This window comes from Triticum aestivum, chromosome 5B, assembly GCF_018294505.1.
Source record: "Triticum aestivum cultivar Chinese Spring chromosome 5B, IWGSC CS RefSeq v2.1, whole genome shotgun sequence".
In the NCBI taxonomy this organism is placed as follows: Eukaryota; Viridiplantae; Streptophyta; class Magnoliopsida; order Poales; family Poaceae; genus Triticum; species Triticum aestivum.
The window spans coordinates 686,076,649-686,102,887 of record NC_057807.1 but is presented as its reverse complement, the minus strand read 5'-3'; the positions used below and the strand labels follow the sequence as shown (position 1 = coordinate 686,102,887).

The following is a 26,239-nucleotide window of genomic DNA, read 5'->3' as shown; positions in this document are numbered from 1 at the left end:
GTGTACAGGAGTTTTTTTGCCAAAGGAGAGCTCCCGGAAGGAATCAATGACACGGTGGTAGTCCTTATACCCAAAGGAAATGACCCGCAATCACTCAAGGATTATAGACCGATCAGTCTCTGTAATGTGATATACAAAGTGATCTCTAAGTGCCTAGTGAATCGGCTGAGACCTATTCTTGATGAAATCATCTCGGAGACCCAGAGTGCTTTCATTCCAGGCAGATTGATCACAGATAATGCGATCATAGCATTCGAATGTTTCCACAAAATCCAGCATTGCAAAAACCCAAGAGACAATTATTGCGCATATAAGCTGGATCTGGCCAAAGCCTATGACAGAGTGGACTGGGGTTTTCTTAAGGGGGTGCTGATGAAGTTTGGCTTCTGCAACAAATGGGTGGATTGGGTGATGCAATGTGTAAGCTCGGTGAGATACTCGATGAAATGCAATGGAGAGTTACTTGAACCATTCTCACCGACGCGGGGTCTGAGGCAAGGTGATCCACTCAGCCCCTATCTCTTCCTGTTCGTTGCTGATGGATTGGTGCATCTATTGAGAAAGGAAATGGTAGAGAATACATTGTCCCCAATCAAGATTGCTAGAAATAGCCCGGGTATCTCTAATCTCCTGTTTGCAGATGACAGCTTAATCTTCTTCAAGGCTGATCCAAGGCAAGCAGAGACCATTAAGAGAGTCCTGACCAAGTTTCAGAAATGTACAGGACAGCTTCTTAGCCCCAGTAAATGCTCCCTCCTCTTTAGTGAAGTGTGTCCTACGACTACTAGGGAGGAGATCAAGGCCATCCTGGGAGTGACTTCGGAAACTTTCGAGAGCAAGTACCTTGGGCTACCGACCCCGGAGGGTAGAATGAAGGATGACCATTTCCAGCCAATCATGGATAGATTTCGGAAAAGATGTAGCGACTGGTCGGAAAAGTTCATGTCTTATTCAGCGAAGGAGGTCCATGTTAAGTCAGTTGTGCAGGCTCTCCCCACCTTTGTCATGAGTGTCTTCATGCTCTCCAAAGGATTCTGTGAGAAATATGAGCGGTTGATTAGGGATTTCTGGTGGGGAGATGAAGAGGGGCACCGGAAGGTACATTGGATGTCATGGGAGCGGATGATAATGCCTAAGAGGGCTGGAGGGATAGGGTTCGGAGATATGCACCTCTTTAATCAAGCACTTCTAGCCAAGCAGGGGTGGAGATTAATTCAAAATCCAAACAGTTTATGTGCGAGGGTGCTAAAATCCAAATACTACCCCAACGGTAACCTCCTGGACACGGTGTTCGCCTCCGATGCGTCTCCTGTTTGGAGAGCCATTGAATTCGGTCTCGAGCTTCTGAAAAAAGGTATCATATGGAGGATTGGAAATGGAAGGCATATTCAAATACAAAGAGACCAATGGATTCCAAGACGGGAGGGTTTGAGAACCACCTCTTTCATCCGCAGATCGAGAATTCGCTGGGTTAGTCAACTCATACTCCCAAACCAGAAAGAGTGGGATGAGACACTAATTAGACAACTCTTCTACCCTTTTGATGCTGATGAAATATGCAAACTGAACATCCCCAAAGTGGAGGTGGGGGACCAAATGGCTTGGCACTACGAGAAGAACGGAATCTTCTCGGTAAGAAGTGCGTACAAGTTAGCTGCTGCAAGCCTTCCCCAACTAGCCCAGAATCCATCGAGCTCGAACAGTGAGCCAAATGATAGAAGTATTTGGGATCTTATATGGAAAGCAAAGGTTCCCGGTAAAGTGCGTATTTTCAGTTGGAGAGTGGCTACTAACACGCTCGCAACGAAGGAAAACAAATGGAAAAGAACGATTGAACTGTACAATACTTGCTGTATATGCGGGAATGGAGTTGAGAATGAACACCATGCGGTGGTCATGTGCACAAAAAGCAAAGCTCTCAGGTCTGCCATGAGGGAGGAGTGGAGCTTGCCATCTGAAGATAAATTCAGGTATACGGGGAAAATTGGTTGCAAACCTTGTTGGACACGGTGAACGACGAAGGTCGAACAAAAATCTTGTTGCTGGTATGGAGAAGCTGGCACTTACGAGAAGACTGCATTCGTAACTGTGGTAAAGAATCAATTGAGAGATCAAAACAGTTTCTGATGAAATATGAAGAGGAGCTGAAAACTGCAGCTGATATCTGTGAGGTGACTGACAAGAGGGAGACTTTGGCAGTTGAGGGCGGGGATGCGCAGTCTGGAGATATGGCCTTGGACAAATGGTCGCCACCTGTCTTGGGTGTGGCCAAAATCAACACGAACGCGGCCTTCCTCGCAGAATCCGGAGAGAGCGCTGCCGGAGCTGTCGCCAGAGACCACCGTGGACTCGTCTACATGTCCATCAGCAGGAAACTGACGCGTTGTTAGAGTGCTGAAGAGGCAGAAGCCCGTGCTGCCCTGGCGGGTTTACAAGCGATGGCGGGCTATTACAATGGGCAGATTGTGCTGGAGCTGGATAACAAAGCAATTGTCAACGAGCTGAACGCGCGGACCCAGACGCGCTCTGCTCATTATGGTCTGATCATGGACATTAAGCAGGTCATGGCAGGTTTCGCTACATGCAAAGTTCAGTACGTGAGGCGGGGCTGCAACGCTTTGGCCCACGGCCTTGCCGCTCTAGCTAGGAGCTCTGGGGAGCAGATGATGATAGCAAACGTCCCGAGCAGTCTTCGATCTGTGATGCTCGCTGAATGTACTCCCCCTTTTGATTAGAGACTCTACTTCAGATCTCAAAAAAAAAAAAAGCATGATCACGGAGTTGTTATGATCATGCCTCTCAATATGTACGTAGTCTAACGGAACTTCCGATTGATAAAAAACAAATGTGGAACCATCATTATATGTTCGGCAGCAATTGAAATGGCACGAGTGTCTATTTCTAGTTGTCTCACTATCACTACAGGAAAATCACATAAAGCCGTGTATCAAAATTCAAAACTACTCGGCGAAGGCCATATTTGATCTCGGCTTACTATAAGCCGAGTGTTGACCTGACTTAGGCCACTCAGCTCACTTTGGACTAGGGACAGCTCGAACAACCTCACCGCATCGTCCAAGCCTAGTCTTCGTCCCGCTGAAGTGTGTCGATATTGAGTTGATGAGAACCAGTGACACTTCACTGAAACCGCTCTCACTGCATAACAGTGCAGCTGTTTCCCCCCGGGAATGTCACTCTCGGCAGTACACAGACGAAGCAGCAGTGTGAGCGTCACCGTGCTCGGCTTGCACCAGAGCACAACAAGGGTGTTGCAGAAGTACTCCCTCCGTCCGAAAATACTTGTCATCAAAATAGATGAAAATGAATGTATCTAGATACATCCATTTTGATGACAAGTAAATCCGGACGGAGGGAGTATAAGCTAAGGGTGAATCCGACACGGACGTCCACGATGAGGCAGCGACAGCGAGTGAGGCCGCCACGCAATTGAGCAGCGGGAGCAAGAAGCTGTCCGGGCGGGCGCCGGCACGGAGCATGCCGGAGAAGGTGGATATAGGCACAGCCGGGAGGCTGGAGTCGAGTCCGTCTCTGACAGCGTAAAGGTGGTGTAGGCAAAGGTGGCCGGACGTGGTGAGTTGGGAGGAGGCCGAGATTGGCTAGGTAGACTGCCGCCACATGCAATTCTTGTAATAGGGATGTCAACATTGTAGCTCATGCCTTAGCTACTTACTTAGAGCATCTCCAGCCGCGTCCCCAACATGTCCCCCCCCCCCCACACGCACACACACCCTTCAAGGTCCTTTTTCGTCGCCGGCGTAGAAATTTTGGCCCAGTCGTGTCCCCAGCAGTGGAGTCTTCGCTGGTTTGGACCGATTTTGACGTCGGCGGACCTAGGCTGAACCCGGCACGTCGGAGGAAACGTTTTTGGCGCGAAAAGGAATGGGCCCGCCGAGTCAGCGACTCGCCACCTTCGTCGTCCTCATCGCCTCGGTTCCCGCGGGAATCAATGCCAAGGCCGCAGCGCTGCTGTGCCGGTCAACCTTCCATTGATGCCTCACGGGCGACGCAGTGAAGGTGTGGCGACACGCGTCCAGCCCGCTCCCGCCATGCGGGTGCCGGGCACCTGGAGGCTCAGCGCCGCGGGGTCCCGGTGCCACCCGCGCCAACCGGAGCGGCCCGGCACGCCGAAATCGCACACATTCGGTCTTTGCTGCCGGATCCGCAGCGGAACCAGCCGAAGTTCGCCCCCAACAACAACCCGCTGTGGACGGTGTACTTCGAGTGGCGGCACGAGGAGCAGGTGCCGCCACCAACGGCGTTGAGCCCCGCGGTCGCCACAACTCCGCGGGGCGGCGCCTATGGTGGGGCATCCCAGGCCGCACCCTCGATGCCGTCCTGGAGCACATCGAGGCCGGCAACATGCTGTGCCTGGAGTACCCTGTGCCCCCCTCCTTCTCCCGCCGCCACGGCAGCTCCTGGACGTCGCGGCAAAGGGAGACGGCAACGTCGTCATCGTCATCGGGCTCCGGCTCTCTATCCTCCGGCTCGCCGTCGCTTCACCCCGTCAATCCGGAGCCGCAGGAGACGCCACTTAGGCATCGCACTGGCGGCGGCGCCCTCGTCATCAACGAGGGCGGCCGCCCCTCTCCTCGTTACTACCGCCTTGTCTGGCCGAAGACCGAGCCGGGTTTGCTCCCTGTGAAGGAGCACCAGGACATGGCCGCCGCCGATGAGACCGCCCTGAAGTAGGCGTATGAGGACTACGTCCGCGAGCAGATGGAGTGTCAGCGCCGGGCCTTCAAGGAAATCGCCGCTCGGCGCCGCATACGCGATGGGGCAGCGTGGTCGTCCTCTACAGCGACGATGAAGATGTGCTCGGGCCGTCCGACCCCCTGCGCATCGGCGACGCCGGTCAGGGTACAATAGGGACGGCGGCGGCACCCAGCACGAGGGCGACGACGACGGCGGCGATGATTACATCCAGTTCTACAGTCTCCTCGATGTAGAAGGCGGGCGGCGGCGGTGGCTAGGCGTAGTCGTTTTTAGTTTGTGTTTTCATTTGTGTTTTTAAGTTTCTTGTAAAATATCAATGAAATCGCCTAATTTGAATGTGTTCTTGGCCGATTTCATGTTTCAAAAAATGACGTCTGGGGGCGGTGGCTGTGAACCCAACCGGCCCCATCCCAAGATTAAAGATTATCGCCGATTCACCCCCAGGCGGTGATATTTCAAGTGCCCGGGGGCCGAACGGCTGGAGATGATTAGTAGCTAGGGAGTCTATGCTGCAACCACATGGTGGGGTTTCTTTTAACCTAGGTTTGCTGCCAGTTTTTTCCTTTGTTCTTTCAATTTTTTTATCTGAAAATTCTTTAAATTCTCATTTAAAAAAATTATAACTGCTTTTAATTTCATGGACATTTTTTTGGAGCAGCAGAGCGAATATGAGATTAATGGGCCGAGGCCGAGTGCGTGTTTTGGGAGGTTTTTGATGGTAGGAGGCTAAGAGCATAGGAGTTTCGCTACTTTTTTTTATTGAATACGCATGAACATGCGTATCATCACATTAAAGAAGGAGAGGGAAAGAAGCCCGATACAAGGACTTTCGGCCATTATATAACGTTAATAACAAGAATTAGCCACTACACCCACCACGCACACCCACCCTACCTACTATGATACACGCTACCCTAGTCCAACCTCATGCCAATAGCGATGAGGCAAGCCATAGAGCAACCTAGCCATGTCACAACCAACGCCGAGACCTATACAACCAGACCAATACCCAAAGCCAACACTAACCAACATACCGCCATCCATTTGCGCCTAGAGGGAGTCGGCAAGTGAACGGCAGGGCCTGAGCGGACCTAGTGAGGGTGTCTCCGGCCGAGAGAGCGACGGCGATAGCGTACATTGCGCCCAGGATGCCTACGCCTAGAACAGCGGCCGACCATGACTCAAGCCCACCATTGAGACTCCTGGAGCAACAAGACGGCACCTTCAAAAAAAAATGATGCTATGACGCCGCCGCCGCCTGGTCCGGTGGCCGGACCAAAGGTTTCCCTTGAGCTCGAGGAAGGGAGCCAGATCAGGGCCAAAACAACGCGTCTGGGGAGTTTTGCTACTTTTTTCCTTAAAAAAAAAGTTTTGCTACTCGGTAACTTGACGGGCGCGCTTCCTCTTTTAGTAGAATTAAAAAAACGAATTTTAGTAGTTGACGGACGGGGAACGTCCTGAGCGTGGCCGCTGGCCAGGACTATATTATTAGCCCGAGCTCACGGAACCGAACGGGACCAGAACCAAGAACACAAGAAGACTCGAAGCACGAAAAGCCAATCGAGATGCAGATCTTCGTGAAGACGCCGACGGGGAAGACGGTGACCCTGGAGGTCGAGAGCACCGACACCATCGGCAGCGTCAAGGCCAAGATCGACGGCGAGGAAGGCTTGTTACCGGAGCAGCAGCGGCTCATCTTCGGTGGGAAGCCGCTGGAGGACGACCGCAGCCTGGCCGAGTACGACGTCCACAAGGACTCCACTCTGCACCTGCTGCTTCACCTGCCCGGGGGGTTTCGCGGCGGCAGGGTTTGGTGCATCGAAGACAGCCTCAGAGACCTCGCAGAAGACTACAACGTAAACAAGAAGATCTGCTGCAAGTAAGTTTATGATGAATCTGCTGTTAAGATCGCTTACCTTTCCTAGACTTAGTCAGATGAATGAATTAATTTTATCATCGTTTATGCTTATATTGCATCTCAGCGTCGTCTTGTATGAATGTTGCAGGTGCTATGCTCGGCTACCTCTTAGAGCTACAAACTGTCGCAAGAAAAAGTGTGGCCACAGCAACCAGGTGAAACTTAATTTTCTCCCAGTCATGTTCTTGGCCGGTCCGGTCTTGTCATTTTTGGCAGCTCAACACTGATTAATAAAAATAAAATAAGGGGTAGAACTGATGCATATGCATTTTGCTCAACCTGTGTGTCATTCACAGCTGAGGCTAAAGAAGCCCTGGAGGAACTTCTACTGAAGCTAGCGTCAGGTAGGCGCCACTGAATCGACCAATCTCTCAGTGCTAGCTAATTATGTAGTTATGGCCAAGGTTTTGGTTACTGAACGAGGCAATTTTACCGAGGGTGATGGGTAAACGTGGTTACCACGGTTACTGGGAAATACCGAGAATATTTTGAACGAATTTTATAGTTGAATTTTGAATTCAAATAAATAAATGAACGAACATTCGAACCAGAGACCTGTCAAAACAGGAACTAGGTTGCTACGAACACGTCAGAATCAAGTCTAATGGCATTAATTAGATCCTATACACTTTACTACAAATGGAGTTTTTAAATTCAAAAATTTTTAAAATGGTATTTTTTGGTCGGTATGAGGATTTATCGAGGGGCACAGAAATATGCAGTAACCATGGGAAATCTTGAAATTTCGACCGGTAACCAAAATCTTGGTTATGGCAATTCAGAATTGGAGGTTTAAATTGTACATGTGACGCCCGGGTAATCAAGCTACAGTAACCCTCTGGTAATGATGCCATGTCACCTCGATTACTGTTGATAATCTCGCGTTAGTTCAGAACCGATCCAAATTCAAATTTGAATTTGAGTCAAAACAATTAAAGTTTTCAAAAGTCAAAACTAAATTGTTCCTAATGTGTCAAATAATGCATAACAAATGTTGGTGAAGAAATCATCTTTTAGGAAAATACTTAAATGCACTAAATAAACTAAAACAACGATAAAAAAATTATCTAAAATGCTTTTAAAGTATTAAGCAAATGCAAAATACTTTATTTAAAGCGCCAAAATATTTGGGGTTGTGACCTATTTAATAACACCAAATTAGTTGTCTCTTTTAAATTTTACTAGTAAGCTTGCACGTGCAACACACGTTTAGACTACTATCAAATAATTATAAAATATTAATATCACAAATAATTATATGATAATAACAATATTAGAAGTTCAATACATATCTCGACTTGATACCAATTCAATAAAAACACATTACAAGCTCATTAAATTAGCACCCAAAGAAACATCAATGTATTTGTCAGGCTCGTATTTTTGGATATTTTTCAAAGACAACATTGAGTGACGCCGTTCAACTTTAGTGCAGAATCAGAACCCATCATGGCATTAATAAATTGAGAAAACAATCAGGCAGAGAATGAAGGGGAGCCTTGGCGCAGTGGTAAAGCTGCTGCCTTGTGATCATGAGGTCACGGGGTTCAAGTCTTGGAAACAGCCTCTTGCAGAAATGTAGGGAAATGCTGCGTACTGAAGACCCAAATTTGTCGGACCCTTCCCCGAACCCTGTGCAAGCGGGAAGCTACATGCACCGGCTGCCCTTAATTAATCAGGCAGAGAATGACATGGTCTATCAAGAATCTTGTTTAAATAGTTTGCACTTATTTTTTTGTAAAAAATACGCAAGATTCACCAAGGAACTAACACTCACAGGGAGATTGCATGATATACTACTACTCTTGAATCACTTACGCCCTAAAATGGAATTCAAAGATCGTAGCATGTTGAAGTGCATCACATGTTGCAGAAATGGGTGACGTAAATCTGCAAACAAAATTACCAAACAAAGAGTTGGTCAGCAAGGAAAAAAAATCATAAGAGTATGTTTCGTAGATACTATAGCGAAACAGGTTTCTACATCATACATCCATTCCACGCATCCAAACAAACCCAACAGAGCACCAGAACAACTCATGAATTTGCTTCTAGCACAATTTCTAGTGTGGGATAATATGCATATGGATTGACTTCTACATGATGGGGTGAGCATTTTATCATCACAATGACAAATGTATCATAAGAACTTTTTTTTTGCAGGGGAAATGTATCATAAGAACTAACAAAATCAATCTACAAGCATAGAGAAAAATGGAAGTCCAAGCTAAACCAATGAAGTACACACACCATCTACAGAGGGAAAAGCTCGATATATTATAGAAGAGTAAATAGAGCAAGTTGACACCATTATATTTTCTTAAATTTAACAAATGCATATTTAATGCTCTTGATTGCACAGACCTAAAATTGATCGCCAAATCCATAATAAACGATGTCATAAATAGTTGCTCATGATTTTTCAAAATCAGAGTTCAGATGCGAAGCTCAAGTCGACATGAAAAAAATGTAATGAACAAGAAATTGAGGATAGGGTGATCTGTAAGCGTGCTCTCCTCTTGCTTTCTTGATGCTCTTTTACACTCTTGTGCATGTACACTTTAAACATTTGGAAGGAAACTGGTCTGATTACTCCCCCGTTACACTTAAGACACATGGAATGTTTCCTAGAAGGAAACATTTGTACCTTTAAGACCCTTACGACATACTCCATCCGTTCCTTTATATAAGGTGTGTTTTTTCAAGCATGGTGATCAAGGCATGGAATTTAAAAGAATTGAGGACGGAAATACCCTCGACTAATTCATTGATTAGTGGCAAGTAAATCAATTAGAAAGAAAAGGAAGAGATACAGGCAATCAGGACATAGATACTTTTTCCTTGCTTTCCTACAAGGAGAGATACAAACAATCGGGAGAGAGATACTTTCCTTTTCTCTGGAGGGCTAAGAAGGGAATTATGAGGAATTGGAAGATATGCAAATTACATTGTGGAATGAAGGGAGTAAGATCTAATTTACCTTTGCCATGTTTCTAAACAACAAGATGCAAGTAGTGGTTACTCATGAGAGGCTATGGCTGGATGGTACGCCTGTCTATCTTGATTATGAAAAGTGTTGAATGTTTTTCATCATAAAACAGTACCAAGATCGAACAAATGAAGAAAATCAAGATCCAGTATAGCCTTCTCAATTGCTTGGACAATCTGCGTTTGTGAATAAGAACGGACAAAAACATATCTAGAGTTTACTTGGCTCTCTTCCTTTCAACTTGATCCATAAAAAAAAGCGGAATGCCGGAAGGACAAAAATAATTAGCTTAAATTATAGATGATTGGATTTTCAGGTCAATGCTTGTTTGTTTCCTTGACATGGATTTTTTGTTATGTTCTTATTATGCATCAAACATGTAAACTGCACATATATTTTGAAGAACGGGGTGTATCTACACAATCATTTTAAAAAAAAATTGCATAACTACCAACTGCTTTTTGATATGTAAGAAATATTATATGGAGCTAATAACTGCCTGGTATTGTGAATATGATTTTATCTTACTATTTGACATGTTATCCCGTAGTATGTGCCTGCTCCTTTCTTTTGTGATCGAATTCTGACGAATTTGATCAAAGATTCCGAGAGTAAATTGTATGGTTTCCAATTTCAATGAATCTATCATCTATCATTCTTAAGAAGTTGCTCCCCACTACCGAAAATTGCGTGGCGTGGACGAGCTCGCGCGCTCACGATATCATCACGCGTTGGTTCGCCTGGAGATGCTCGCGTTCCTGCTAGTACAGGTGGTGGATGAGGGATATTAAATGCGTGTACCTGACGACGAGTGACGCCGTGGGAGCCGACGAAGGCGAGAGACGTCCAAGGTGTGATGACGGTGTTTTATGTCGTCCCGTTTGTCCCGTGTTCTGTACCAATGTGTACTGGAGTACGGAAACGGTACGTGACGTGCCCGCTGCTTCTCCATCTGATGGGCAGCCCACCAGAGTTACTTAACTCAGCCCACCCGTCCCCGTGTTGGTCCGGTTCCCATTCGATTGGAGGTTTCCGACAAACAACTGTCTTTGAGGTTTTTCGCCTGCGGGATGAGCGTGGGATTTTCGTGGCTGATGATGTCTTGAGTTCATAAAGTTGCTGACATGTATGTATCTATGTTTCGTAGGAGCACATGCAAATTCGGCCAATAAATATTCAATGGTTTTGACAAGAACTCAAAGGTTGATACAATGGGTGCGCGCGATACAGTTTTTTTTTATTGCATCATTTGTTTCCCAAGTGTCTGGAGGCCGATATTATGCGGGGGCGGTTAGCAGGCAGTGTAGAAGCATCAGCTTGGTAATGTGTGTTTTATTTTTGCCACTTTGTATTCTGAAATACTCCAATTTGGAAAACATAAGAACAAAACGGGGAATGGGTTCACCATGGGAGCATCAGCTACTTAGTTACGAAATTGAGGCTACTGAAAAGTCATTCAGACGATAACATAGCAGTTGATTACATGGTAGCATACTAGTCGATTACATGGCGCAAGGGCCAATCAATATTAGTGCAAAGTACACAAATATTTAGCTATTCCCTTGTTTCAAAATACTTGGAATGACAGGTGTCGAACTCGCGACCTTTTAGCAAGGTGCAGTTCGGCTTAAACAGCCACTACGCCAGGAGCAAGTAGGTGATATCTTTTGAAGTTAAACACCTATCTATATCGACCTGAAAAAAAATTGAATTCAAAATTTAATTTCAAATTCCGTCCGAATTTTTTCCGGTATTTCGCGTTACCATGGTAACCGCAAATTCCGGTGCCCCTCGAGAAAAAATGTTCACTTGGGATCCAAAACCTTGAAAGCAGCAACGAAAATTGTAAGCATTTTGATGTTTTATTTTTCGCAGCATTTATCATGTCGTGAGCGCTATGCTTGTGGTGCTTTACCTTTTTGCATTCTTCCAGGTTGTAGGGGAGTTTGCTTGCATTGAACATGCAGAAGAATCGGTCTATGTTAGGATGCTCGGGCTCGTATGTGAATTCATCCTGGAGAAGCAAAAGTTGAACACAGCATCAACATTTTGATGAGAAATGAAAGTCATTTTTTTTGAATGGATTATAGGGAAAATGATTTTACGAGACTCACCGCAAATTATATCTTGCCATCCTTTGCATCGAGGCTCAGAAGAGCAGCTGACATGCCGTTGTTTTTCAGTGATTGCCCTGGTCCATAGTTCTTTGTGACAGCATGTCCGGTCATTTCCAGGTGATAAGGCTCGCTTATTGAAAACCATTTCCTGTTTCTCACATACAGAAGTTTTAGTCATGTTCATATTGCTAACTTTTCTGTGTATTGACAAGTTTCAGACTTATGTCACAAGCATGAGGCATGAGGCATATGCAAAACCCCCAGCAAAAAAAGAGAATTATGAAGCGGACTGGGAAATGTGGTTAGAAAATTCAAGTTTGATGTGTGGTCACAACATTCAAGCATGAGGTATGCTCAGGAGTTCAGATATTATTGTTATACATTTTGCTGAAGCTTCTTTATGATGCTATGGGAAGGATCAGTGCAACACCTGTCAAGTTCAGTTGGGCTGGAGTTTATCATCCTGTTGTAGTAGCTGTCTACATGCGAAGGAGAAGGTTCATCTATCAGTATCTTCACAAATCTTGCGATCACAATGTCTGGCTCTGTCTTTGATGCTGATGGTTTACACATGTTTTGCTTGTTCTGCCACGTGCTAGGACCAGCTGCAAGAGATGGCAATAATTTTTCATCAGTGGTGTCTTGATTGATGCGGGATAAGAGATTTATACATGGTAGTCCATAAAGATATGAGTAGTTGATTGAACGTACCACCCGCGGTTGCTTCTGCAACAATAGCACACGCAGCTGCAGCAGCAGCCTCTTCAGTTCTTGGTATGCATGTGTACGGAGAAAGCAGTGTGCTTGTAGCAGCAGCACCTAGAAACAGGAAATGGCATGGATATTAGTTCATATTTGTTTTTTGGAATCTACGCGCACGCATATCCCGCAGGTGTGTTCTACTTTCTTTTTGTCGAGGGTGGAAGTTGAAATCAATTTTCAAGTACCAAAATATATTAGCTGTTCTAAGACAGGATTGCGAGTGGGCGGCAATATATTTAGCTGTAATTACATGCAACATTTTGGTTTTCCCAGATTTCATAGTCAGAAGCAAGCCAGGTTTCATTAATGCATTCGCATTCAGATTGATTCCAGGTGCTGGTCAGAGCTGTTTACAAGTGAAGATCCATTGGACAAAGCATTAGAAAAGTTGTTGCAAATATAATTTCTGTCTTGAAGGCATTTTTGCAAGTCTGATGCATAGGGTGAAAGTTTATATTGGGTGGACAGTGTGTTCATTTGAATGAATGGAATCAATTGGGTTATTTGGATTTACCAGACAAATGCATGGCAGTCTTCGTTATATGGTTGTGTGCACACACAGGTCGTGAAAAAACTGATATGCAAGTCAACATTTTGGAAAAAAAGGGTGAGAAGATGATGAAATGTACCTCCATTTGGGTTTTCTGTGAATAGAAACGGCTACAACAGCAGTGGCATGTTCATTTGCTGGCGGAGGTCCGTTAGTACAAATGTTTGGCTGTGCGCCACCTGCAGAGTTGTGTGTACAGTTAAGAAGTATAGATAATACTGGCAACTTGCTAAGTATTTATGCAAAAGACTCATGGAGCATATCAAACTGGATTTTAGACAGTTATCAGTGAGGTGCAAGCGGATGGAAGACATCTAAGTCGTCAGGGAAATTGTGAGAATGTACCTTCGGTGGGCGTCACTGCATGAATTGAAGCAGCTCCGACCATAGCGGCACCTTGATTTTGGTAGCAACCTTGTGCTAGTAGAAACATTCATCTCTCCGGCAACTGTGTAGTCAGTCAACATTTTTAGTTTGAATCAATTGTTATTGTTGGCCCATCTTGGCAATTTCGGAACATGGACAGGTTGCGAGCCAGATACACAAATCACAAGTATTGGTTGGAAATAAAATTCTACCAGATTATGAAGGTATTTTTTCTCCCAGAGCATATCAGTGAGTGCATGATTGTTACCCGGTCTGTATTCGTTTATATACCAGCCATTGTCGTTCGATCGGAGCAACCGTATCATTGCGGGGCATCTGCATCGACATGTTCGTATGTTACTCTTCTTCGGGATCCCCTGCATCCAACACAAAAAAGTACCACTGTGTCATCTTCGGCAGATCATATAGCTAACTAATCATTGAAGCGAGATGAGTACTTACTGAGCAGCCACAAACTATGTCCTGCATGCATTTTGTTCTTTCGACATTTAGCCTGCTCTTTCCATATCATACTCCAAATCCAATATCCCAGGAGTAGAGATTGTAGTAGTCATAAGCTTCTCCAAGTGAATCAAAGTTGCTACCCACTACAGGAACTATGACTGTGTCAGTTTTCTTTTCCGCATATCTTCGCAATGTCATTTCCAAGGCACTCATTCTGGCAGCACATGGGGGGCGTTCATTAGGTGCGCGCCCCACACGGATTCTGCTTTATCCATACGTATGTAAATTCAGGAACATGCTTCAATATGTTGATAAAATACGTAGCATTAACATTTACAGGCAGTATGCATTCAGGTAGTAAACCATGAGAAGCATAACCTGTGTTGGAGATATGCCACGAGTTGAAGCTATGGTATATCCACAAACACAATGACAGAGTGGTATACCTGTTTGTCCAGGCAGGGGCTTCAGGTTTGTCTTTGCCTGTAGATTGCTCGGAGCTTGGAACTGAGATGGCATTCCCATCACAAGTGCTCTTCAGATCTAGGTGTACGGTTAGTGCGGCGTCTCCGGCACCGCCAATGCTGGACTCAGGAGGTGCACATATAAGATCTTTGTTTGCCTCGTCCGCTGCAAACGGCTCTTCCCCGGCGAGATCCGGGAGGGGAAATCTATGCAAAAAAGGAGCAGTACTGCAGGAATAAGACGGTGGCCTGCATACATGATCTACCAGAGGGAGCAGAAAGTTGAGGGGGCTACGTTTACCTGTCGACGGGATCAGACAAGAACTTGATTCCATGTCTCCAGCGGTTCCCATCGCCATAGCCACGAGGTTAGGCAGCGCCCGGATGAAGTAGATAGATTGCTTTTACTTTTCAGGGTCGGTCGGTTCAGTATGGTCCCACATTATGGCACACACTTATCCGGTCGACATACGGAGTCTGCATGACGGACGGAAATGACAGCGATGACCTGTGCCATGCGGGTACGACCTGTACCAATGGAGCAGATCAACCACCAGCCGTTAGCTAGCCGTTTACTTACACGGCCACGTCTTTGCAGATCACTGTTTTTCACGGTGCCCGCGCCGTGAGTCAATACAATTGCATTGAATACAGCTCGTGACGCGTCATCCAACTGTTTGTCCACTTAGCAGGATCGCGCGAGCTCGTCCATACCATCGCCGTTCTCTCCCCACTACTCCCTATTCTTTCAGCATGCACACTGTCCACATCAGCGATGCATCACGTAGTTGCAATTTGTCCACGTCATCAAATAGATTCCACACCTAAATACGATTTCTCCCTATCTCTGTTTCGCCAGGCACGGGCCACAGAGCCGGGATGTGCGAGTGAAACTGGCACACATCAACGCCGAGAATTAGTGCCAAGCGAGCATGCAACCAATTGATGTACATCCAAGCGCATGCATGTCTACACTTAATTCGTTGCTGTGAATTAGTATCGCCTAAACCCATGCATGCAGTTAATTATGGCCGAATTGTATCGTGCCTTCCCAATCTCACCCATAACATTTATTTCCGATTGCTGCGTTATCATCTCCATCCCACTGTCCTTGCATTCCGTCTTCTCCTTATTTTCTCTTTCTCTTCGTCTTCTGCGTCCGGCTCCACTCCCAAAAATAAATCAACCCCTTCGTCTGGATTCACTTCAAATATATATAGCCAGCCATTGCAGATTAACAGAACTGAAACACCTCACCTTTAGGAGCAATGGTGGCGTTGATGGCGCTGTGTCGCTGCCGACCAATCCTTTTTGAGTCGTCGCCGCGGCCGGAGACCCGCGCGTTGTTGCCGACCCAAGCCCCTGTAATCTTCGTACTTGAACCGAGCCCTGCACCGTATTGCCAATGAATCAAGCACCGCTAGGCTTCGCTGCCCCAAGCCATGCACCCCGGCGTCGACCAGAGCTCCAGGTGGGCCAGACGTACCACCGTCGGCGTCCTCCTCCTTCGCCTGTTGCGCGAAAGGTGGGGCTCTCCTTCCTATTTATCTCTTTAGATATGAGCAAAAAAATTGAGTTCACTTCAGTTTGAAGATCTGTTTGTGTGTCATAGGAACTACTATGAAGCCTTATTTTTAGAAGAAAGCTTTGTACCATCTCCGGCCACCTCCTCTACGTCAGCAAGTCCGGTATCTCTCTCTCACCTATAATCATCTCTAACTCAAGCACTGCTGGCAAGCATGTGTCAGAATACGATGGATCGTGTCCGTCTCCCCGATCTGGTTGGTTTTGATTAGAAGCAGTAGATGGTGAAAAAAAATCATTTTCGTTTTCTATTGTTCTTCAAGGAATAAACAGATGAAACTTACCATGTACTATGTGCAACTATAGTCTGCATCTCTCTCAGATGCATATTATTATGAATCATATTGATACTTTTATTGCTTCCTTTGATTGATTTCTAGAATCAGAGCATATGACGTAGTGTAGTTCATCATCAGTATGTTCTTTCCTGCCACTATTATTTCAGTGACATGGAATCAATCTAATACTCGAGTGGTACCGTTATGCATGTGACTCACATTGTCGTTCTTCTATTGCAGGTGTTCAAAACAGAATGTTTTGTTTGATCGTTGATAGGTATTCAGAGGCACATGCATTGCATCCAAAAGAATGATGCAAGGAGCTCTAATTATCTGATTATTTTTTTGTTTGGACATAGATGCTGGAATAGTAACTGATGTTCAGTTTTAAGCATGTGCATGTATAACTACAATCAAATAATCTTCTGTAAGGCTAAGCACTTAGGATATTATGTCTTCAAACCCGTAGCATCTCTTAATATGTGGTTACCGTATCACTGCATGATTGTTCTCGTTTAATGACACTCATAGGCTAAAACGATTGTCCTTGCTGAGAGTATCAAATATGACCCCTTTTGATCATCATTTGGTTTAATTGTTCTATGGCTAGCAGCCTATTGAAAAAGGTGTGACAAAATGGAATTTATATGTTGTCCTACTCAGGACCTATGCCATTTTGTATACACCGTTGGTTATTCTCTCAAAAATGTATCATGGTGGACATGTTGCAACCTAATACCCATTTGGGTGCATTACATCTGAAGACTCACGCATGAAGATGAAATTTCTTTGTTTTTCTTACTCTGATGCACTTCTAGTAGACTATCAAATTACTTTATTCCGTGTTAGCGATGCATTCCAATTAAGGAAATGTGGAGAGATACTATGGACGTACACAAATTGTCTTGAATTTTCTTAGGAATCTGGCTAATCATATCATTCCATAAAGGTTGAAAACGTTAATTTAGTAATGCAAATTCCATTAAAGGTTCTCATACACTATTTCTCATTACAAATTTTATTCATATGCAGTTTTATAAATTCCCGCAGCAACGCGCGGGGTATCATCTAGTTTATATATACTCTAATGTATCCATTCAACCGTGCTCAGCTACCGAACCAAACTAAAAATTGCAAGACTACTGTAACTCAGATAGTGCAATACTCAACATTGGAATGCATCTTCCGGTTCAGCCAACTAAACACCTGGTGGTGCCACAGCCCACAGGAACATGCAGAAAATTAGCAACATCATCACCATATGAAAGAACAGTGGCTTGAATCTTACACAAAGTTTAAGAGAGGTAGAAACTGGAGTTTCGTACGCGGTCATCGGTCTCTGGTCGAGCGTGCTGCCGGGCACCTCTTCCATGCGGGCGCCGAGCCCCGGCCTCGCGGTAACACATATAGACGTGTTCCGCCGTCGCCACAATGTTCCAACTGCTGCCCGCCGCATCGCGCGAGGCACACCCAGGCCTCGGGCCTCGCTGTGGTCGTTGCCATGCCATGGCCGCAGAGCGCGAGCTCCACTGAACCGCCTCGACATACCAGGGATGCCGCAGGCGACGCACGGCCCCGCCGGCCCGAGCTCGCCGCCGTTGCCTGCCTTCGTCGCCAGCCATTAGTCGCTGCCGTCGAACGTTTAGGGATAACCGTAGCACCGACGTCGCCGGTCGACAATGGTCGTGCCGTCACGGGCCAAGAGCAGCAGCTGCGGCGCGCTCAGGTACATCTCCGAGAGCGTCGCTCCACCCCCGCCCCCGCCGGCCCCGCTGGACAAATGCATCGCTGCGGCGGTCAAGATCGAAGACTCCTTTATGCCTGGGTTGTTTCCGTGTTTTTGGATGGCCGGAAGTTTCCTTTTTTTGCTTGCGTGATTGCAGGGGTTAGGGCATCTTTGCTTTCACCCGCCCCGGCGCCGAGCCACCTCGACACGGCTTTTCATCGATCGCCAGTAGCTGGGCGAGGGCGGCGAGCACCATCAGATGCTCTTCTTCCTGGACGTCGGCCGCGGCTTCCTCCTCCAGCAGCGCGGCGAGCTCTTCCTCCTCATCCGAGTCCATCGCCGAGACAGTCAAAACGCCGAACACCTTGCGCTCGGTGGGCGTGTACCCGCCGTTAAACCGCGCCTCCGCGGCCGGAAATGACCAGCTGCTGCGGGAGGGGCTGCCGCGGCGAAGCGCTGCTATTTTTCGGCGGAGAATGGCTATCTAGCGGAGTAGGCCGGTGACCGTCGTCGGATATAGCTAGTGGTGGCCGAGGGCGCGGGGGGTGCGAGGTGAGTCGGGGGAAGAAAACCTTGACTTTTCCCCTGTCGGTGTGGGCCAGGCGTGGTTTTCCCTAGCGCCGGAGCCCCCAACGGCTCCCCAGCGCGCCGGGTTCGGCCTATGACCGCCGGGCGGAAAAAAGGTCCGAACCGGTGATTTTCGGCGTCCTGGGGGCGCGACTGGGCCGTTAGTGGCCTGGGGGGGGGGCTGTTGGGGGCGCGGCTGGAGATGCCCTTAGGGACGTGTGGGCGTGGGCGTGGGCATGGAGAGGTGAAGCACGGTCAGTCAACGTAAATTACTAAGTGCACCCAGGAAAAAATTAGGTTAGGTCTAGCCGTTAGATTAAGTTTAGTGGACTAATCATACGGTGGTAATGGGTCTGGGTACGTTTATGCGGTGCATTTAGGGCCAGTTCTTTTGGGCAGCTTAAAAAATAAGCCGCCTCTCCCCAACTTTTTTCATAAGCCGCCTCTTATATTCACTAGTAGAACTCCCGTGCGTTGCAACGGGCTGCATTGACGAGTATTTTTTTGCTGTTATAAAACACTTTACTTTTCTACCGATTAATTCTTCATGGAGTGATATATGAATGGAGTAAAGGTTGGAGTAGAAATGTTGATTCTGAGATTAGAAAGCTCAAGATCAAACTGACAGAGGAATATAATGCTCTGGATGTTAAGTCAGAGACTACCCCTCTGTCTAAATTAGATAGGCTGAGGATGAAAAACCTACTCTCTGAATTGCACAACCTCTGGATTGTGGAAGAGGTGAAAGCTAGACAGAGAGACAGGGATAGAGATCCTTGAGGGAGATAGAAATACAAAATATTTCCAAGATGTAGCTAATCAGAGCAGAAGAAAGACCTTGACTAATGCATTGGAGGGCAAAAATGGTACCACCAATGATATCAAGGAGATGTTGGAAATTGCCACCAACTATTACAAAGATCTATTTAGGGGAGAAAGTAGAGGTGGTTTTAGGATTAGCAATGATTTCTTCACCCCATATCAGAAGGTGAAAGATTTAGATAACCAAGCTCTACAAAAGCCTTTCTCTGAGGAAGAGGTGAAAGATGCCATTTTTGGATCATACTCTGATGGAGCCCCTGGTCCAGATGGACTCTCTTTCCTATTCCTTCAGAACATTTGGGAAATCATTAAGCATGATATAATGGCAATGTTTGATGATTTCCGCAAAGGGAAACTAGATATCTATAGGCTAAACTTTGTTATGCTAACTCTCATCCCTAAATAGAAAGAAGCAACTAGTATGAAAAAGTTCAGACCTATCAGTCTCATAAATTGTATCTTCAAAGTTTTTACTAAAGTCCTCACCAATAGATTAGCTCAATTGATGGGTACTCTCACTTCTAGTAACCAAATTGCATTTATCAAGGGCAGGTATATCCTAGAAAGTGTGGTGACTGCTCATGAGGTATTGCACTCTACATACAAGTCAGGTAATCCAGGTCTAGTTTTGAAACTAGACTATGAGAAAGCTTTTGACAATGTAAACCTGGATTTCCTTTTGGAAATCTTAGAGAAAAGAAATTTTGGTCCTTTATGGATCTCCTGGATTAAGCAGATTACTCATATGGGTTCGGTTCCGGTGAAAATTAATGGTGTAGAGGGACACTCTTTCATCATAGAAAAAGGGCTGAGACAGGGGGACCCAATATCAACCCTCCTTTTTAATTTAGTGGTAGATGTGCTTAGTAGAATGCTTTCTAAAGCAGACTCTCAGGCTATGATTAGGGGATTGTGTTCTGACCTTATCCCTAATGGTGTCATCTGCCTGCAATATGCAGATGACACCATCCTCTTCATGGATAGTGATGAGCATGAAGCCTCTAACCTAAAAATGATCTTAACCTGCTTTGAAAAAGTCTCAGGTATGAAAATCAACTATGCTAAAAGTGAGATAATTCCCATAGATATATCTCCTGAGGAAACTAAGATCATTGATGATATCATGGGATGCAAGGTTGGGGATTTCCCCATAAAATACCTTGGGATCCCTTTGCACTATGATAAGTTTAGAAGAGAGGACTTACAACCTCTAATAGATAAGATCCTCAAGAGAATTGCTGGATGGAGAGGCAAGCTCCTATCCTATTCAGCTAGGCTGATCCTTATTAAAACTTGCCTTGCTAGTATTCCTGTATATCTCCTTTCTTTCTTTAAATTCCCCAAATGGGCACTAGATATATAAATAGCCAAATGGAAAATTGCCTGTGGAATGATTTTGACGGAAACAGGAAGATTCACCTAGCTAACTGGCACTTGGTTTGCATGAGTAAACAGCATGGAGGTCTAGGGGTTCCTAACATCAGAGATGTAAACCTCTGCCTACTAGGGGGCTGGGTAAAGAGATACATCAAGGATGAAGGAAAACTCTAGAAAGATATTATAGATAGAAAATACTTAAATGATTGTCCAAATATCTTTGCTTGCAAACCACAAAACCCCTCTAGATTCTGGCAGGGGGTCATGTGGGCAGCCAAAGCACTGAAACTTGTATATAGATGGGTGGTAGGAGATGGTAAGAAGATACGATTTTGGGCAGATATCTGGTTTGAAACCTCCCCACTATCAGTTCAATTTTGGCCACTCTACTCCATCTGTCATCAACATTTTGTCTCTCTAGCTGAGGTGTGGGACAACAATGAAATTAAGCTAACTTTTAGGAGGATTTTTCACTACACACATGATGGAGCAATGGTACTGCATAGAGCAGATTATGGAAAACACTCAATACCAGGAATGTGATGACTCCCTGGTTTGGCAATACGAGGCTAAAGGTGAATACACCACGGGATCCCTGTATAGTATAGTTAATTTTAGAGGGGTGCAGCCAGTTTATATTCCTGCAGTTGGGTCCATCAAAGTTCCACCTAGAGTACAGGTCTTTCTCTGGTTGCTTTCTCATAATAAACTGATGACTAAGGATAACTTAGCCAAAAGAGATATTGAGAAACCCCCTGAATGTGTCTACTGTACTGATAATGAAACCATTGACCATCTTTTCTTCGGATGTGTAGTAGCCAAAAGTATTTGGAAATAGGTCTCAGATCTATTTTCTCTCGACCTGGGTTCAGATTACCTCTCTGTTGCCAGGTTTTGGCCTGCCAACAAAAAACACACAGTGTTAAATTCAGTATGTGCATGCATTCTTTGGTCTTTGTGGAAAAATAGAAATGCTCATGTGTTTAATAACGCTGTGTGGATTGACTTGAAACAGATTTGGAGGAAAGTGTTGGGATCATTGAGGAGATGGGCGATCTTGCTCAAAGAGGAAATGGTGCCTCTATGGGACAAGATATCACACCATATTTCCTTGATCTTGGAATCACCGTTCCAAATTCTGGTGGGGTGATTCCACGGGGAACACCATCTGCAGGGGAGGTTGATCAATCCCTCCTCAAACTGAATCTGGACGACTACAAAATGCCTGGCGAAACGAACCCATACACATCACCTCCAAGGAGTCCTCCCGGTGGCATCAAGCACTGCCTGCTTAGCCCAGTCACCCCTCTGGACCTGCTGGGATCTCCGACCCAACCATGGAAGAAGCTCAGAGGCGTGGCGGCAGTACTGGGGATCGACAAGACTGGTTGCCATGGGGGGGATGTGACGAGCTTTATGCTTGCATCTTAGTCTTATTCAAGTTGTGTTCCAAAAAACAGTAGGAGAGATGTATGGCAGGAGCCTGATACTCCCTTCTGTATGATGTATGAGAACTTATTTTCTTTTGTGTAATCTGGCCTCTGAACATGCTTAACATGCTCCCAGGCTCTAAAACCTGTGTACTGGATCTTTCTGGTTTCATTTTAAAATGGGACCGGGGGGTTTAGCCCCCTTTCATCTAAAAAAAGCCATACAAATCCAGGCTGCACATCCTCCTGCATTCGTGTGTATTCAACTACACAAGAAAAAGGAATTATTTTCTCTATAAATCAGCTTACAAACCCAAAGTGAACGAACAAGAGCTTTCATTTATACCCCCAAAAAAAATCGACGGACGGAATACAAATCTACTACAAACGTTTAATCCGGAACACTGTATATGTGACAGAAAATTTAGTTCTAATAAAAAACTTTGGGTGCCATCTCATGCCTGAGATCCAGAGCACAATATGCAAAACTCATTACATTCCCTTGGGTCAGACTTGACAAAACCAAAATCAAAGAAATGCAGACCGTACGTCTTTACAATTTTGTGTGCATGCAACTAAGGAATCAAAACAAAAACAAAAAATCTTCCCAATTAGGAAGAATCTGTTTCCTGGTTGTGCTAACTACGTTGTTAAAACCATTTATTTTTACTTGGCGATGCTATGTGCTTCATCTGGTGGCCAGTGAAAGTTCCGTGCTCAAGGAGGGCTTTGATCTGGTGGCCAGTGAGAGTTCCATGCTCAAGGAGGGCATCAGCTAGCACATGAAGCTCCTTACTGTGTGCAGTGAGAATCATTTTCGCGTTCTCGTAAGCCTTGTCCAGTAATTCCTGCACCTCCCCCTCCACTGCGGCTATCATATGGCCGCTCAAGGCCGACATCTTCCCACCACGACCATCATCGTCGTTGCCATAGGAAACAAGGGCAAGGCCGACCCGCTCACTCATACCGTATTTGATGACCATGTCTGTCGCCAGCTGAGTTGCCTCGTTTACATCAGAAAAGGTGGCAGAGGTCACCTCGCCCGCCTCAAATATAAGTTCCTCGGCCACCCTGCCTCCCATGAGGATATCCAATTTCGCTAGCGTCTTCTTCCTCGAGACTTTATATACGTCTTCTTCCTCTGGCAGCTGGGTCACCATGCCAAGAGTGTTTCCCCTCGGAACAATGGTAGCCTTGTAGATAGGGCGAGCACCATCTGTGTGGATAGCAACAAGTGCCCTCCCTCCCTCGTGGTACGCAATCATCTTCCTGCAGTTATCAGGTATCATTGAGGATTTGCGCTCGTTGCCCATCATTATCTTGTCCTTAGCGTATTCCACGTGATCCATCGTAACAGCTTCTGCCCCATCCTTGGCAGCCTGCAGAGCAGCAACGTTCAACAAGTTTGTAAGGTCTGCACCTGAAAATCCCGGTGTCCCCCTAGCAAGGACCATTAGATCCACACCCTTGGCTTTGATCTGAAAAAAGGAATCATAGGGAAAGGTTAAAGACTTGCATTGAAGACCACAAAGACACCTTATCTTTCTAGATAGAGCACGTACCTTTGACATACAAGCCTCGAGGATCTGCCGCCGACCCTCAACATCTGGATTAGGAACCTGAACATGACGGTCAAATCGCCCAGGTCTAACAGCGGCTTTATCTAGCGACTGGGGGAAGTTGGTCGCCGCAATCACGATGATCCCATCATTCTGCTTGAAGCCATCCATCTCAGATAGCAGCTGGTTCAAGGTTTGCCTCGCCCATGTTGCATCTTTTGGGTTTCTGCGACCAGCAATGGCGTCGATTTCGTCGATGAATATTATGCAAGGAGATTGCTCCTTTGCTGTACTGAAGAGCTCCCTCACTCTTCTAGCTCCAACACCCACATATTCCTCCTCGAAGTCGCTGCCGCTGCACGCGAAGAATGGGACGCCGGCTTCCCCAGCCACGGCCCTTGCCAACATGGTCTTCCCTGTGCCCGGTGGGCCAACAAGCAGAACACCTTTGGGAAGCTTGCCACCAAGGCACGTGAAATGCTGCAAATTAGGCATACTAGGTTAACAACTCGATCGGCATCAATAGGAAAAAAAATGGAGAGCCAAACTGTTGTAGGCTTGTTAATAGATGATGGTAATGTCTCTCACCTTGGGATCTCTTAGGTAGTGAACTATATCTTCAAGCTCAGCTTTGGCTTCGTCAACTCCCTTAACATCACAGAATTTCGTCTTTGAATTCATGGACACATCTTTCAGAGCATCCCAATCTTCATATCCTTCCCAATCTTCCATGTTCCAACCTTCCAAGTCATCGTCGTCCCAGTCTTCATCTTCAGAAGCATCGCGATCATACTCTTCATCAGCCCTCTTGACATCTTTTTTGGATCGGTAAACCTTGTTTACATCACCAGCATTCATGCTTGAATCTGTGGCTAAATTAGCAGTTACTCCTGCAGAAAACAAGTTGTGAAGCAAATTGCACCTCATTGTTGCATGGAAAAGAATAATAACAGTTTAAAAGAAACGTGTGCAAGGAAACAGCGTCTACCTTGAGCTTGCAATTCAACACTGACGAGGGCTTTTACGTACTCAGAGAGAGTTGGAGATAGGGGTGGATTATTCATTTCGAAGTTTTGTATGACTCTTTCTGGACCATTGCTGTTAAACCGTCTAGAAAGCACACTGCCTGCATTAAGCATAAAGCATCAAAGTTCAAAAGGAAACTTGATTAATTCAAGTCCTGAAAAACAAACTTGATTAGTTCCTACCAAGGCAAGACCCTAATTAACCAACCAAGGAACAGAATATAACATGATGTCTAGGATATCAGCAAAAAAATAAAGAAGTTTCTTTCGAGCGTCATCCTTGCACAGGGGCAATGCTAATCTTCTCGGTGTCGTTCCAATTTTATCATAGGTAGTACTAGTAGTAGTTGGCAATCGCCACATAAGTAAGTACTCCGTATATCAATTAAAGCTGTACTTCCTGAGTGCGGCCAAGAGCCAGAGCTAGAGAGAACATTATATACCTGGAGCAGTCGTTTTTGCAGCATGTAGACTGAAAGAAGGAACAGAAGCTGTCGCTGCCTTGCTGTAGATCACATTTGCTGTTCCACGCGTTGCAAGACGCCTTGCAGCCTGTGACATAAATACACACAAGGATTAAGTATTTAAGACAGCCAGCAGAAACAACCGTATTCAGCGACAGCAGGAATACAGCAATGCCTCAGCGTAGCTTAAGCATCAGGTCAAGTACATAAGAAAATCGAACGTTTTTCGTGGCAAATTATGTTATTCGAGGATGGCAAGTTTAGTTGGCGAGCATGACAAATCTGCCTCAGTTTTTTTCTTTTTTCAATTTTTTTTTGTCATGCTTGAAAATTGAAATTGCCATCATCGCTTCAATATAAAGTACCATGAAAAAAACGTCAGATTGAGCATGCCTAAAAATCTGACGTCCGATTTGCAAAAACCTTGTGCTCCTTTGGACTGCAACTACGGAGTCCTTAACCCCAAGATCCGACGAACAAAGCAATCAAAATCAGGATGGAAACGAGCACACTGAGGAAAGAAGTAGACATGGGTATGTACCCTGGAGAGGGCGAGCCGGCAAGCCATGGATTGGAGGGAGATTATTTCAGCCCCAAGAAAGAATCGGTCGGATTTTTACTGTCGCTCGCTGCTCGGTGATTCGTAAGGTCTGCTTTCTCTCTGTCTCGCGATAATCAATAATCTCTGCTAGATCCAGATGGGGCAGTATTTAACTGCGTCCATCACCACATCGGGCTGGCTGCGTATCCCTAGTCCGACTCCACTACGCGGCCAAGGCTCTGCTGCTCCGACGCGTATTAGTAATCGAACACGGCGGGCGGGCAAGCTTGGGCGGCCGTGACCGAAAAGAACTCGACGGAGATACGGAAGAAGAAACGGATTTCGGTGTGGCCACTGGCCACAGCAGCAGACTGCCTCCCAGATCGTTCGGTTGCTAGGGATTTCACTGGACTCTGCAGAGGTAATAAGAGGATTCACCTGCGGCGGCGCCGTCTGAACGAGCTGCCTCCCGGATCTGGGCGGAGCCGAGCCGCCGGCCCG

The 26,239-nt window shown here is 45.9% G+C and overlaps 2 protein-coding genes, 1 long non-coding RNA gene and 1 other non-coding gene across 9 annotated transcripts in view; 1 reads left to right on the top strand and 3 right to left on the bottom strand.

The window, feature by feature from the left end:
• Positions 1-7,527, top strand: part of LOC123114227 (polyubiquitin 11-like) — an 83,604-nt gene extending 76,077 nt beyond the window's left edge. Inside the window, exons 4-6 of the mRNA XM_044535621.1 lie at positions 6,300-6,613; positions 6,741-6,807; positions 6,949-7,527. Of these exons, the coding sequence (XP_044391556.1) occupies positions 6,300-6,613; positions 6,741-6,807; positions 6,949-6,984 (417 nt within the window). The 3' untranslated portion in view covers positions 6,985-7,527. The remainder of the gene's footprint in view (positions 1-6,299; positions 6,614-6,740; positions 6,808-6,948) is intronic.
• A 3,460-nt stretch (positions 7,528-10,987) lies between these two features.
• LOC123117668 (uncharacterized) lies at positions 10,988-14,778 on the bottom strand. 6 transcript variants are annotated; one of them, XR_006457459.1, is made up of 11 exons: positions 14,667-14,778; positions 14,348-14,572; positions 13,899-14,163; positions 13,649-13,813; positions 13,416-13,518; positions 13,150-13,249; positions 12,470-12,577; positions 12,189-12,363; positions 11,756-11,906; positions 11,557-11,655; positions 10,990-11,464 (listed from the first exon to the last, which is right to left on the bottom strand). It is a non-coding gene; the product is annotated as an uncharacterized lncRNA (long non-coding RNA). The 6 variants fall into 6 exon arrangements; XR_006457458.1 differs by having other exon boundaries at positions 10,992-11,464; positions 13,705-13,813; XR_006457461.1 differs by having other exon boundaries at positions 10,988-11,464; positions 13,416-13,813; positions 13,899-14,053.
• A 7,782-nt stretch (positions 14,779-22,560) lies between these two features.
• On the bottom strand, positions 22,561-25,975 carry LOC123114226 (ATP-dependent zinc metalloprotease FTSH 4, mitochondrial). Its single transcript, XM_044535620.1, has 6 exons — positions 25,739-25,975; positions 25,177-25,285; positions 24,697-24,834; positions 24,297-24,598; positions 23,712-24,188; positions 22,561-23,627 (listed from the first exon to the last, which is right to left on the bottom strand). Exons 1-6 carry the CDS (start codon positions 25,763-25,765, stop codon positions 22,800-22,802), a joined length of 1,881 nt encoding a protein of 626 aa, XP_044391555.1. The 5' UTR covers positions 25,766-25,975; the 3' UTR covers positions 22,561-22,799.
• Positions 24,981-25,080, bottom strand: LOC123118027 (U6 spliceosomal RNA). The gene has a single exon (XR_006457658.1). It is a non-coding gene; the product is annotated as a U6 spliceosomal RNA (small nuclear RNA).
• Positions 25,976-26,239: the final 264 nt, after the last annotated feature.

Coding starts and splice junctions, on each gene's coding strand:
- LOC123114226 (XM_044535620.1), bottom strand. CDS start 25,765: ATGGCTTGCCGGCTCGCCCTCTCCAGG. Junction 25,286..25,738: donor GCCGGCTCGCCCTCTCCAGG/GTACATACCCAT, acceptor TTTATGTCACAG/GCTGCAAGGCGTCTTGCAAC. Junction 23,628..23,711: donor TCGAGGCTTGTATGTCAAAG/GTACGTGCTCTA, acceptor TCCTTTTTTCAG/ATCAAAGCCAAGGGTGTGGA.